Raw genomic sequence first — 16,015 nt, 5'->3', positions numbered from 1 at the left:
TCAGCAAATGATCCATGTAAACTGTGAACAACAAAGGTGAAAAATTACAGCCTTGTCTAACACCTGTAAGAGCCCTGAACCAGGAACTCATTCTACCATCAATTCTCACTGCAGCCCAATTGTCAACATAAATGCCTATGATTGATTTTAATAATCTACCCTTAATCCCACAGTCCTCCAGTATGGTGAACATCTTTTCCCTCGGTACCCTGCCATATGCTTCCTCTAGATCTACGAAACATAAACACAGCTGTTTTTTCCTCTCGTGGCATTTTTCATTACCTGGCGCATACAGAAAATCTGATCCTGACAGCCCCTCTGTGGAATGAAACCACAATAGTTTTCATCCAACTTCCTCTCAACCACTGATCATACCCTCCCTCCCAAATGCTAATCTTATTATTCTATGAATCCATTTCATCCCTGCCTACCCACTATATTTCACCATTTCTGGTCTAATTTCATCTTTCCTGCTGCTTTTTGACAGTGGAGTTTATTTACCATTCTTTCTACTTCCTCAAGCGTAATTTCACCAACATCATTTTCCTCCTCCCCATGAGCTCGGTTGTTCACAACACCACCAGGAAGATTTCCTTTTACGTTGAGAAGATTTCCAAAATATTCCCTCCACTCTCCAGTGATTCTTTGGGATCTATTATGAGTTCACCCGAATTACCCAAAACACTGTTCATTTCCCTTTTCCCTCCCTTCACAAGATTCTTTACTACAGTCCAAAAATGTTTCCCTGCTGCTTGACCTAGCCTTTCCAGGTTATTACCAAAATCTTCCTACAACTTCTTTTTGGATTCAGCAACTATTTCTTTCACTCTGTTTCTTTCCTCTACGTACAATTCCCTGTCTGCATCAGCCCTTGTTTGGAGCCATTTCTGATAGGCCTTCATTTTACGTTTACAAGCTGCTCTCACTTCATCATTCCACCGAGATGTTCTCTTTTACCCATCTTTTCACACAATTGTTCCTAGGCATTCCCTTGCTGTTCCTACTACAGCATCCCTGTATGCCACCCATTCTGTTTTTATATCATGAACCTGCTTACTGTCCACTGTTCGGAGCTTCGTACTAATTATATCCATGTACTTCTGTCTAATTTCCCCGTCCTGGAGATTTTCTACCCTTACTCGTTTGCAGACAGATTTCATTTTTTCTATACTAGGCCTAGAGATACGTAGTTCACTACAGATCAGATAGTGGTCTGTATCACTGAAAAATCCCTGGAAAACTCGTACATTCCTAACAGATTTCCTGAATTTGAAATCGGTTAAGATATAGTCTATTATGGATCTGGTACCCCTAACCTCCCATGTGTAGCGGTGAATAGCCTTATGCTTGAAGAATGTATTCGTAACTGCCAAACCCATAATAGCACAAAAGTCCAGCAAACGTTTCCCATTCCCATTAGCTTCCATATCTTCCCCACACTTAACAATCACCCTTTCATATCCTTCAGTTCTATTTCAAACTCTTGCATTGTAATTGCCCATTAGCACTATCCTATCCTTGCTGTTGACCCTGACTACGATGCCACTCACTGCTTCATAAAACTTGTCAACTTCATCCTCATCTGCACCCTCACATGGTAAATACACTGAAACAATTCTCATCCTAATTCCTCCAACTGCCAAATCTACCCACATCATTCGCTTGTTTACGTGCCTAACAGAAACTATGTTGCGTACAATAGTATTCCTGATGAACAGCCCTACCCCAAACTCTGTTCTTCCCTTTTAACGCCCGTCAAGTACACTTTATAATATCCTATCTCTTCCTCGTTATCTCCCCTTACCCGAATATCACTTACTCCTAGCACATCCAGATGCATCCTCTTTGCTGACTCAGCCAGTTCTACTTTCTTTCTTCCGTAAGCCCCATTAATATTGATAGCTCCCCATCAAATTTCATTTTCGTTCGCTAAGTTGTTTCCAAGCAGTCCCTCGCCTGTCAAATGGGAGTGGGACTCCGTTACTCCCATAGGTCAGGGGCTTGCTTAAAATGTTCTGAGCTTCGTAAATTCATGAAGCTGGATGCTACCCTACTTACACATAGTCCAAGTGAGGATCTCTCCTCTAACGAGTTAGGGACCATTGGTGGATTGTATAGCCCTAGCCGCCTGAGCACAAAGAGGGTCATGACTCAGAATATGTCCGAGATGCCCACTCCCATTCCATAGCAACTGGTATCCCGATTCTCAGGACCACCTACTAGGCCACTCAGCCGTTGCCCATGGTTCACGAACTACGACGTGACTACAATAACCAACACCATGAACCACTGAAATATAAACTGCAGAATTTGCTTTGTCAACAAAGATATAATCAGATGAAGAAAGGAACATTTCTGATCCTACAGATGCACTTGGTTTCCAACCTCTATTCATCTTTATCTTTTTTTTCTCTTCCATTTTTCTGTGCTTATCCAGCTTTCTTCTTATCCCACACTTCCCACAGCAAGACTGAAAATGAGTCAAGATCACCCTCCTGATGAAGATGTGAAGTAGAAACAATCTTCTCAGGGGCTGAGAAGAAATGGATGTAAAGCAAATGGGACTGATGAGGAAAGATCCCATCTATTTGAAAGCAGCAATGTGTGAAGACGTGGAGATTTTCCTTGCTCTTTTGTGTTTTCATGTTTGTCAATGGCTTTTCTTTCTGTTGATCACTCTTCTCACACTGATCTATGTTACGTTTAACCTGTTATTCATGTTCCCATCTTTCTACGAAGGTCGATCAAATATAAACAGGATTTTTTGTTCCTGAACATCAACAGTTGGTAGCACTGGCCCCACGCTTCTGCTATGCTCAGGCGTTAGGATTGGGGAGAGCGTGCTGTTAGATTATTCCGCCGTTTCGTCAGTAACGTTCACGATGTCGGAGCAACAGGTGTACCCTTCCACTGCGCAATGCATAATTATACAAATTTCTTACTCGTTAAGGAGTTACAGCGCTGGAAATTTGCCAGAGATTGACTGCACAGTTCGGTGATCAAACATTGTCACGGATGCGTGTGTTTGCCTGGCATAAAAAGTTCAAGGAAGGATGAGAACATGTGGAAAATCAGCAACACGATTGCCGTCCTCAGACCAGCATTACAGACGAAAACATTTGTACTGTTAAAGACATTACAGACTTGATTGATGGGCATGAGCAATGCACAATCAATGTTGCTTACTACTGCGAGCTGCTGAATAAGGTGAGGGTTGCATATCGCCGCAAAAGACCAGACCAAAAGATTCGACAGGTCATCCTCCTTCACGACAATGTGCGGCCCCATACTGCAGCTCTAACTGTCTCCAAGCTAAAGGAAAACCAGGCAAGTTGGCCGTGCGGTTAGAGGCGCGCAGCTATGAGCTTGCATCCGGGAGATAGTGGGTTCGAATCCACTGTCGGCAGCCCTTAAGTTGGTTTTCCGTGGTTTCCCATTTTCACACCAGGCAAATGCTGGGGCTGGACTGTACCTTAATTAAGGCCACAACCACTTCCTTCCCATACCCAGCCCTTTCCTATCCCATCGTTGCCATAAGACCTGTCTGTGTTAGTGTGACGTAAAGCCACTAGCAACAAAAAAAGAAAAAAAGGCTAAAGGAAATGCACTGGACTACACTTGATCATCCTCCTTACAGCCCGGACTTATCGCCCTGCGTTTTCCATCTATTCGGACAGCTTAAATAAGCTCTAAGATGACAACAATTTGAAGATGACGAGAGTATGGAAGACTAATAAGATAGAGTTTGAGGGATGTTCCACCATTCAACACATTGTAAAATATAATGGAAACAAGAGAGGTCCACCTATTCAATACCATATAATGTTATAAGAAAAATTATAACATTTTATTATACTCGGTACCGGTTTCGATGCTGGTGTGCATCATCATCAGCCAAAAATAAGAAAAATATACATAGACAAAGTTACAATAAACAATGCATAAAGTACAAACAAATTTTACAAAACCGACAAGACCAAATTAAAAACGGGATCAATAAACATTAACCTATGGGCTAAACTTAAAAAATAGCACCAACTGTCTTAAAACTATGAATATATGTCCTCTTGATAAAAGTCCTCTGAATCTAAAAAACATTAAACCATGTGTGAGCAGGTTAAATTTGAGGACAAAACCAATGCTTCACTATCATAAAAGTCCAAGAGCATAATTTTAATTTTGTAAGAACATATGGATAAAAGGTTTTCTTGCTAAACATTCACTGAGTATTAGAGTAGAGTTTTTGTTTGGTTGCAGTCAATCTGCTTCCTTTACGACGCTGTGCAAATGCTTGAAAGGCCCGGTACATCATCACTGTTTATGTCACTTTCCTCCCCCTCAATACAATTATGAGTACTGCCAGAATTATCTTCACACAGCTGGGCTGGGTAGCTCAGGCGGAAGAGCACTGGCCTTCTGAGCTCAAACTGATGGGTTCGATCCAGGATAAAATTCCAGCACTTTGGCATCAACGAAAACTGTGAAAGTAGTTAGTGGGACATAAAACCAGTACGATTACATTACCTTCACACACAGTATCGTCAACACTAACATTTCTATCTCTGGAAACAATGTCTAACTTACTTGCTAGGAGATTTTCTATCTCGTCTTCATCCATGCGACTACATCTTCTCAATGCCATGATGACTCAACAACAAACCTCTTGGTGACATACTTTTCGTTTTCTGTTGGAGGAATATGTAAGTCCTTCAACTTTCTTCTGGCGTAATTGTTCAGTTGAATTTCAAGACCCACAAAAGTCCAACTGTCATTTCTCGACAAAAATGTGTGAAGTATGAGTTCGGTTGCAGAATTTCCAAAGTAATACGTCTGCAGTTCATTCAAGAATGGATACAAGAGACATCTACGGGATGTGATTTGAACTGCATGCTTTTATACTAAGCAGTGCAGCACTGCAGTTTTGTCAAATGATTCACACCATAACAATTGGCACGATTACAGCTCGTCAAATGATGCGACTGGACTAACGCTTTGTTGTTGCCTGAATACACAGCATTAGTATAAATAATGTCAACATCAAGCAGATAGGCAGTTGGCCCGCCAAGACGACTGCTGTGAGTAAATCCAGTTTCAGCCCGTAGTCCAAAGTTAAGATCCCTGGACTAACCACAATACAAACCCAGGGTCACTGGGTAGGAGGCAGGCAGTGGATAATAAATACAAGAATTGTAAATACTAATAGTAAGTTCAATAGGGTAAAAAGATGAAATTGGTCTTATGCAAATTAAAACTCCACATGCTCTAGCAAACTTTCAATCCCATCTGTATACAGTATATCTGTTATCAAAACACTCACCATCTGTACAGTACATTCTCCTTCAACCAGGTTTCTGTGAGGATGACAATATCATATTCAGCTGATAATATGCTGTTATAAAAAATATATGTTTTTGTGTTTAGACCTCGCACATTTTGATAATAAACTGAAATATATTTGCTACTAGACATACTGAAAAATAATTAAAAAGTGAATTTGATAGACATCTAAAACAACCAGTACAACACAATCTCGTCTCAAAAAATACCACAACAGGATGTAAATGGATCAGGGAAGTAAGAGAGATCTGAAGGAAATAGGCCTTACAACAGAAGACACCACAAATAAGATAAGACTGAATACAAAACTCAAGAAAACAAACCTCTGATTTACCCTTACACGAAACAAACCAACACGCATATTTTCAACTGAGGAAAGGGCACGAGAATCAGAGCGTCTGAAGAAGTACTGGGAGGACTGCAAAGCCCGAACAATCCCTTCAAAGAGACCTGAACGATGGACTGACTAAAGTGATCCTATGCGGTCATAAAAAAAGAAGACTTTGTTAGTTTTATGACGAAGTGGCCAGGTCTTCAACTGATTATACCGTATAAACATATCTATCATCCACTTGCTTTTTCAACTTGATTGCACCTGATCTGTCAACCCACAAATAGGCATAATTTCTTTCTTGATTTTTCTAGATTCGGAGAACTTCCTTCTGAGTACTGTTAAACTATGGTTTACATAAATACGGTCTCTGAATGTGAATCCAATGTCTAGCGTGTTCAAATTCCTCTTTACGTTTCGTTGTTTCATAAAATTGTCCTTATCTATACGTCCAACAAATTTTAGTACTACTCCAGCATTTTTCTGGTGTTGAGACTTCTTCAGCTGATGACAGGTGTCGATTATTTGATCGTGGATGTCCAGATCCAGACTGCGACCCACCGTTTTAACAATATTAAGTATGTTTTCATTCACAACATCCAGGATCCCATGAAGTTTCACAGTGTTCCTTCTCCCATATTGTTCAAGATCATCGATCAGCATTGTTGCATCAGCTAACTGATTTTTGAGAAGAGAGTTTTCATTCTTGAGTTCCGTTATTGTCTTCATGCAATTTTTGATCATATGATTTTACTGTTTAATCAGAAGAGCGTTCTCGTCTAGCTTCTCATGAGCTAGATTGAATGATTTTCCCAAGTCACCTTCAATTATTTTTGTATGCTGTTGTAATTCCATCATAGTGTCCTGAACAGATGTCAAACTCTTCACTTCACTGTTAATTTCCATCAGGAGATTGAACATTTGCTCCAAGTTGGGAGTATCATTTGCTACACTTTCTTTGTCTGTGCACTTCGTTGTTAAGCATTCTTTACAACACCATTTCGTTTATTATTTTTTTTGAGAGTTCACTTTCGTCCTTGAATCCTGCACAAGTACTATGGAACCAGTTGCTGCATAGCCCACACTTTATTTTTCAAACTGTATCCTGATGTAAGGTGCCCTTAGAACACACAATGCATACACCCATACTGTTGCCCTCTGTGGATGCCACATACCCCTACTCTGATATGAGCTGCTGAGAGCCAAAGTGGTCCAAGTCAAGAAATGTCAGTTTTTCAGTTATACCACTCAGTGCACTTATAACGCATGAAAATTTGTTGTGAAGAAGTGGTATAATGATAACTCCCTTGGGAGACGCTTGAGAGCGCTAGATGCATTCTTCCCATCATGCCAGAGTGGAGCGCATTTACAGGAATAGTGGTATAAGTCAAGCGTTACGGCCACGTGGTTGTGTTGTTCTGTGTTCATTAAGGTTGTTATTTACGTTCTAGAATCAAAAGGTTCTTGTAACTGTGCTAGTAAATACTGGTACTGTTTTCTTTATTTAGATTTTTAATATTCAGGTGTTATTAAAGTAAAAATAGTCTTTATAAGGGAAATTCGCTCTGCATGTTGAAATTCTAGGTTACAGCCTACAGGTGTCATGCAGTGTTATCTCACATAAAGTACATGAACAATACATTATACTTCGTTTGATCTATGCATAAAGAAGTTTAGAACTCAATATTCGCATGCCAAATGACAAATTTTAATTTATCAATATTAAGTATACGTGGTCGATTTTTTTTTCTTTCCTATGTGTATTATGTGTCTACTGAAGGATTATAAACGTAATTCACGTTATTAAATTTCAGTCCCAGGTTGCATTCTATTGTACATCAAGTAAATAACAATAATAACTGTGACACAAGAAAACTAATTCCACGATGGGTTAAACAGAGTGAAATCAACACAGCTGCAATTGTTAGGCCAAAACATGTATAAATGTAGAAGTGAACACATAGCCTTTATTTGCAGGACTGAACATGAATGATCCCAACTATGAGTTTTCCAGTGCTGGAGGAGGTTCCAACAATGATGATTCCGATAGTGGCACAGTGGACTATTTAGAAAAGTGTTTGTTGTCAGATCCAACAACTGCAAAGTACTACAGAACTGCGGCTACTAGTACCAATCCTGAGCTGCCTCCATTTCAGTAATCACCATCACCACAGATCACTATCCTAGAAAATCGACCTCAGCTTCCTGAAAGGGCAACAGGACATGCCCAACCAATCACCGACCTAGGAAGTCGAAGAGACGTTCCTGAAACTTCAACATTGTGCAACAGAACACAAGATCCAGTGCATAGAAGCGGAACTGAGGAATCAGTGGAACCCTGAGAAAAACGTAGTCGTCAACCTCAAAATCACAAAAAAAAAAAAAGGTGGCATCAAAAAGGAGAAACCTAGGAGAATCTTATGTATCAACCAAAGGGAAATATGTCGAAGAAACGAAATTCAGTGGAAAAGACTGTGGTTGTTGTAAGGGATTTGTGACTTTGTTAAATACAGACGAGAGGTGTGCTTTGTTTAAAACATTTTGGGGTCTGGGAAACTTCAGTAAACAGAATGCTTACCTCTGCGGACTGGTGAAACGTGTTCAAGTTCAACAGCGACGACCAAGTGAAGACAAAGGCAAAAGCAAGGGACCAAAATCAGTTACGTACAAGTACTTCCTGACTGTAAAAGCAGAAAGCATTCTTGTTTGCAAACAGTTTTTCTTGGATACCTTTTCCATTTCCAATGGCCGGTTAATCCGTGCACTAAAGAAAGTAGAACCAGGGCGAACACCAGGAGAAGATCTGAAAGGGAAGAACATTCCAAAAAACAAAATTTCCGAGGAAATAGGAAATATCTTAGCCCTGATCTTACTATTAAGATCATGTATGATCTTTACAAAGAAGACTGGCTTGAAAAACAGGTTCCAGAAAGAAGTGTAGTGAAAGAGAGTTTTTACAGGCGTATTTTTAACGACAGATTCAATTTATCGTTCCATGTTCCAATGAAAGATTCATGTCCTACATGTGACTCTTTAAACCTGAAAATTTTGTCTGTAGAAGAACCACTTAAATCTGCATTGGTACAGAAACAAAACGAGCATTGGAGGAAAGCAGAAATGGCATGGCAGTCTTTGGCTGATGACACAAAACTCAGTCAAGGAAATGGAAATATCGTAGCCATAACTTTCAATCTTCAGAAAGCACTTCTTCCCCAAAGGTATCAACATCAAAAGCCTATTATTTGAGGAACTTGTATAACTGTGGCATTCATGATCTCAAAACAGGCAATGGCTTTATGTACATTTGGGATGAGACTTTGGCATCAAAATGCTCCCAAGAAGTAGGTTCCTGCCTTCTAAAGCATGTTGAACTCCATGCCCATGATGCTCATCATGTGATAGCATACAGTGACGCAGCAACTGGTCAAAATCGGAATTTGGACAGAGATAGTAAAGAACTCTAGAAATGAAATCCAAGTGGTTGACCATAAGTTCATGCTATCAGGACACTCCTTTCTTCCAAACGATTGGGATTTCAGAGTTATCAAGAGAAATCAAGAACTGCTCAAATTTTCACTCCAGATGATTGGTAATAGCATTCATAAGGCAAGGAGAAAACAACCCTTTGCCATTTATAGAATGGCTCTGAATGACTTTGTCTCAACAAAAGACATAGAGAAAAGTGTAACATTTAGAAAGATGAATACGCAAAATGAAAAGTTCAGTTGGCTTCATGTTTGATGGCTTCGTTTTCAGAAAGACTCTTCTTATCTCATTCTCTACAAGGAATCTCTCGATGAAGGAATCCCTTTCAAAACTTTAGACATTACTCCTTCACATCGCGTTCGTGGCCATCCTCATTTGTCTGGTGTTCAACTCATCCCTCTCAACAACGCTGTGCAACCTGTCACCAAGGCTAAGAAGGGAGACATGATGACCCTTCTCCCATACATCCCTCCGGCACACCACACATTCTTCAATCAACTAACAACTGTGAATTCGGCTGTGGAGTATGGACCTGATTATGTTGATCCATTACAAGAGGAAGATGATGTAGATTGTGAAATTGAGTAAACTGGCATCTTCCATTATAAAGTCTGTTTAAATTTCAGCATGATAATTTAATTTTCAGAAATTCTGACATTTGGGCAAAACAATTTATTAATAATTCTTGAGTGTCCGTACTGCTGAACTATTAGACCAGATTGCGTAGCTAGCATTTAACAACAGAGCAGTTATTTTAACTCAATACTTGAGAGAAAAAGTTGTAATGGAAGCCATACGTGGAGTTACACATCTACTGTACAACATTATTTTATAAATATACTGCCACAATAGAGGTTATAACACAACCTATACATTTTTCTTTTACTCAACATCGCCAAAACATTTATCGGAAGAGTGGTACCACTCTACCTTTCGCTATGAGTAAATTACTGACAGGAAAAGTGGTACTCCAAATTTTAGGAATGATAAAAAGCAATTTAAGGAACAAATAACTAAAACATCTTTATGAAATATAATATTAATATATATTGTCTGCATATTTCATCAAATGAATCATGAATTCTTGTAAAGCCTGAATTTACATGAAATGCGAAACCTTTAGTTTCTCAGAATGGGAAAAAATTGACTTAGACTACTTTGGCTCTCAGCGGCTCACATATCCTAGCGCTACTGGTGACAGGGAGTATTACTACGAACGTGCAGCACCACGGTGCAAGAGTTGGCAGTTCTGCACTCTAAAATCGTCTGTCACTTGTCACCGTTAACGAACACTCAAAACGGCATCAACTGATTCTTAACAAGTATTTTAAATCGAATACTATATTATGAACAACAAGCCTCCGTGGCTCAGATGGCAGCGCATCAGCCTCTCACCGCTGGATACCATGGTTCAAATCCCGGTCACTCCATGTGAGATTTGTGCTGGACAAAGCGGAGGTGGGGCAGGTTTTTCTCCGGGTACTCCGGTTTTCCCTGTCATCTTTCATTCCAGCAACACTCTCCATTACAATTTCATAGCATTTATCAGTCATTAATAAATCACTTTGGGAGTGGCGACCCCATTGTATTAATAGCCTATATATGGTTCATTCATTACATCCCTGACCCGGTCAATGACTGGAAAGCAGGTTGTAGGTTTTCATTTTCATTATGAACAACAAGTAACACACTTTTGTAATTAGGTACCTTGTCTTTGAAACCTATTTATAAGGTCACCCTCCACTGTAATGCTTTCTTCAATGTTAAACTTTCACAAAATACAGAGTCATACTAGCACACGTCCACTCACTCGCTCATACCAACTCATATTGTAAGTAATGGAAAGGAACAAACAAGTGACAAATTAAATTTGTTTCTTTCTATTACTTATGTTGACCTGTACGGTTCCCCTTCTTCATTTGTGATCTAGCTTTTTACAAGCCGTAATCATACTGATTTATTTTTCCTCTCCCCTTTTTCTGTGTTCATCTGGCATTTTTCTTATCCCACATTTTCCACATCAAGACCGATGAGCAGTCAAAATGGCCCCGCAGTGAGAGTTGCAACCCACCCTCCTGATGAAGCTGAAAAACAGAAACAAATGAGAAGAAATAGATGTAGAAGAATATGCCATTGGTTTTATATTCCACTGACTGCTTTCACGGTTTTTGAAGACGATGAGTTGCCGGTATTTTGTTCCACAGGAGCTCTTTTACATGCCAGTAAATCTACCAACACAAGGAAGGCGTATTTGAGCACCTTCAAATACCACTGAACTAAACCAGGATCAAACCCTGTTGTCACACTGGTGAGTATGTTAATGTTGACAAGAAAGCAAAGCCATCTCTACACGCCATGAAAACCTCAATGAGAAAAGACAGTAAAGATCTATGTGACAACGACAACATACCAAGATAAGGAGATTATTCCTGTCCTTTGGTGTTTTGGTGTCTGTGTTTCCTTTTCTACTGCTTTCTCTTCTGAAACTGACCTGCCATTGGGTATTCCTTTTCATGTTCTTGATCTCTATATAGAAAACTAACAGATTATAAAATAAATTGGAGACATACAATCAAATTGAGTCGGTGTTAAAAAATAAGCAGTTTTCTCAATAGTTCTCTCTCTATAGTCCACGGATGCCTAAACTACAACCCACAAGCACAACCCTCCATAACATTCCAAACAACATGTGGGACAGAATTCTAATGATATAAAATCTACTCAGAGGTCAAAAGTGACCAGCCCTGAAGTGCAGGGGTAGTGGTCCTTCATCTTACCTAGAGTTTTTGGGTCTGATTCCTGGCCAGTCCAGAATTTTATTTCTGGTTTGTGGGGTGGAATGGGATTTCCTAATCGTTGTGAGACCAACTGAACAGATGTCTGATATGAGAGGCTGAGGATGTTGTCACGCTGATCATATGACACTGCAATTTCTGCAGGCAATCTGGCTGAGCAATAGTCGCCTTGGCATGCTAAGGTCCAAAATAGGCCAACGAGATGTGAAGCACTCATCTCCCTTCATCACAGCCTGATTCTGAAGGTTATCTCTCGATTTTGTCATTGTAATAAATTTTTGTCACTGTTAGAATTTTACATTCTCAACGAAAAGGACTTTTCAGATTTGAAGTGTAAGGGTTGTAAAAGTGAATAAAAATTAAAGATTCAGAGGCATCTGACCACACCATCAACCAACAAAACAACATTGAACTAACAATTTCACTTCTTGCGCTAGTAACTGTCGTCACATAAGTGAGTAGGTCAATGCTGACAAGAAAGCAAAGCCATCTCTGTACAGGCCACAAAGACCTAAAGAGAACAGTGAAGGCTTTGATTATTCATTATCTTCTCAATAATACTTGTTAGCTTGATGCCCAGCCATCTTTGCCCAAGGTATTAACCTGGTAATCATGTCTGCAGCAAACTGTCCGAATATCAGGGTCATGTGTCACCCCAGAGGTAGAAGTTTCCTTGCTCAGTTCCTGTTCTTCCTGACTTAGAACTGAATCCATTTACTTCTGGGTGAATGTTTCCTCCTCATTTCCTGAGGAGGTTGATTATTTAAGATGGAAATTTCAAACTAAATTTTAAAATTCTTGAAGCTGATATATCAGTTACATATAATCCTTCATGATCACATTATCTACAGAAAAGAACTTAAAGATTATATAATGTTAAACGTCCATGTTAAATTCTTCTGTCACCAAAACCGCCACAATTTTACAATTTAAAAAATTATTCAGTAATTTTTCTTGAATTAAAGTAAAGTTAAACTCTAAGAAAAATAAATTTAAAACCTCTTGTTCTTTATCTTCTAGTTCTGAAAATATAATATGTATAAGAAATTTTACCTCTTGCAGCAAAGCAGCTAACTTCTCAACAGTGTGGCCAGAAAAGGCTGGTGACTCCATGACAGGCAACAGGTATGGCGGGGAGTTGCACACTAGAATACAGTGTTTCTGAGGTAAGATGTTTGGTTCACGTCTCTGCTGGAGGTCCTCAAAACACTGAAGAGCTGTAGCCAAACCTTCAGCAATATTTGCATGAGACTCTCCTTTTCCCCCAACCAATCTATTAAAAATGACAAAAAATGATTAGCAGCCTGAAAACTAAATCAAAAAGTAACTGAAAATGCATAAGTTATTTTATAATATAATCATGTCACTTTTTAATCTGAGATTTAAAGCTTACAATGAAAACACTAAAAAAATGTGAGACGTTATAGAGCAATACTTCTATAAATGACAGTTGACAGGGCTGAGTCAACAAGACATGATGATGATGATGATGATGATGATGACGACGACAACAGTGACGGCTGAGTCAACAAGACATGATCATCCATGACCGCACTATCCCCCTATTCAGAACTGAGTATATGGCTTTGTATCCACAGAACAGAGTTATTGTTAAGGATTTGTGGCTTCCTCACTCCCCTGATGTATCTGCCTGTAGGGTGAATTGAAAAATGCCATGTACAAGTCACATCCGCATACCATTCAAGAACTGAATCATCAGGAAATTGACAGGATTCACCAAGATGAATTACAGCGAGTTATGAATAATTTTGTAACGAAGTACCAAAAATGCGTGGAGAATGAAGGTAGGTGTTTCAACATCCACTTTCATAATGTGGTAAGTAATGGACTTCTTAGAACTGTTTGTGTTACTGTTGTATAGTTTACCTTTATGTTACTGACCTCGACCTGCACCTGACAAAGAAGTGCACGCTCACCCATAGTAAAAACACTGCACATCAGAGTAAACATATATGATCACCCTGTATACATTCAAGTATCCAAACTTCACTCACATTGCCCAAAAATATATATCATAATATGCTCGATCCCTTGCCACTAGTAAGTAACAAGAATACTAACATGACCACTAACAGACAAATACGGTAAAAATCAACCTCCATGCTACATTACTGTACCGTTGCAGAAAGTTACTTGAGTATGGATAGTTTGAACACATTACGTGATATTTTATAAACACTCTGACAAAGTTGCATAAAAAGAGAGGCCTTAAACTCAATACTAAACTGAATTAATTACTGTAAATATTCACAAGTTTATATGAAATACCTCAATCATTCTGCTACAGGTTCAATCAATCAATCAATCAATCAACCAACCAACCAACCACAATGTTCTAAATTTAGGGCAGTTGCCCAGGTGGCAAATTCCGTATCTGTTTTTTACCTAATATTTTCTTAAATAATTGCAAAATTAATCAACTACAACCAATGTGGGTTTGTCAAGGGGGCCGAAACTACAGACGCCATCTTTCCAGCACAATTACTTATGGAGAAACCTCAAGAGAAGAGAAAGCCAATGCACATTGCCTTTTTTGACCTCAAAAAGCCTTTGATTGTGTTCCACCTAAGTTGATTTGGTATGCGCTCCGCGACCATGGTGCGTCAGAGTCAATTGTGAATGCGGTAAATGTTATATAAGAACACCAGCAGTAATGTGGGTTGTGCTGCCAACACCTTGGAAAACTTTCCTGTAAAAGTTGGAGTCCAGCAAGGCTCAGCGCTATCACTGTCCCTTTTGTTCCTGTCATGGACACCATCACTCGTGACCTGCAACGGAATATTCCTTGGACCCTTCTGTATGCAGATGATGTAATGGTAGCAGGTGTCACCTGAGAGCTCCAAATGTCAAGTTGAAGACTGGAATAACCGCCTCTCCCATTATGGACTCCATCTGAATGTGAAAAAGACGGAATATCTGGAGTCAAATCCAAGCGCTGGTACCATTCAAGTCGCTGGAGAAAATCTACTCAAGACTGAATGCTTCAGGTACCTTGGATCTCAGCTGCAGAGTGATGAAAATTTCAGTGTAAATTTCAGGGTAAATGCCACCTGGTTGTGGTGGAAGGAGGTCACCAGTGTACTTTGTGATTAAAAAATGCCACTTCATTTCAAATGCAAGATATAATACCAATATGCATATCGGACAGTAGTACGGCCCGTTGCTCTGTATGGAGCCGAATGTCGACCATCTGACCAAATTTCAGAACGCCAACTACATGCTATGGAAATGGACTATGGGTATCTTCCATACTGACCATGTCAGAAAAAACATAATTCGAGAGCAAATGGGTGTCGATGTTAAAAGTAACGGTATCCGTTCAAGTAATCGCGCAAAATTAATAGTTGGAAGTTACCTCCACTGATACAAACAACCCACCCTTCCGTTCTACATATAGGTGGAGCAGTTCCCCTTCCCCTTCTAATAGCACTGCTGCTCATCCTCCTACCGCTCCCACAAAGTTCCACCGGGCGAGAGGAAAAACACGCGCAGTAGAGCGGCGAGAAGCAGGTCAGAGCTAGGCTCGGATGGAACCAGCTGTAGGGAGGTACACCAATTTCGAAGTTAAGTTTCTGGGTTACGTAATCGTAACAAAAACTTATTTTTTCAATTTCTGAGAGTTCAAACCCACTAATATGTTGTTTTTTTTTTGGTTTTTTTTTTTTTTTTTTTTTTTTTTTTCCCCAGACCTTGTCCTTTGAAATTTTCATTAGATTTGAAACTTCAGTATTCTTCAGTTGATGATATGGTCCCATTCGCCCATTTCCGAGGCCAAAGTTCAAATTCTACCTTAGTCAGTGCACTGAAGCTACAGTATGTCAAATCTCAATAAATATTATTTAGAATCAAATTTCAACATGTGAAGAAATTTTGTAAGAAAGTGATGGACAGTTTTAATTGTTTTTAGTGTATTTTAAAACATATTAGAAAGGATATGGGTTCATCCATTTTAAATTATTAGACAGTAATAATTATGTATTTTAATTAGATATGAGACGCTATGGCTGAAGAAGTCTTAAATTAGACGAAATGTACCAAAGAATGT

The 16,015-nt window shown here is 39.3% G+C and overlaps 1 protein-coding gene across 1 annotated transcript in view; it reads right to left on the bottom strand.

The window, feature by feature from the left end:
- Positions 1-16,015, bottom strand: part of LOC136866185 (mediator of RNA polymerase II transcription subunit 25) — a 370,114-nt gene that overhangs the window by 260,882 nt on the left and 93,217 nt on the right. The window contains exon 5 of the mRNA XM_067142927.2: positions 13,003-13,222. Within this exon, the coding sequence (XP_066999028.2) occupies positions 13,003-13,222 (220 nt within the window). The remainder of the gene's footprint in view (positions 1-13,002; positions 13,223-16,015) is intronic.

This window comes from Anabrus simplex, chromosome 3, assembly GCF_040414725.1.
Source record: "Anabrus simplex isolate iqAnaSimp1 chromosome 3, ASM4041472v1, whole genome shotgun sequence".
Classification (NCBI taxonomy): Eukaryota; Metazoa; Arthropoda; class Insecta; order Orthoptera; family Tettigoniidae; genus Anabrus; species Anabrus simplex.
This window is presented reverse-complemented; position numbering and strand designations above follow the sequence as displayed.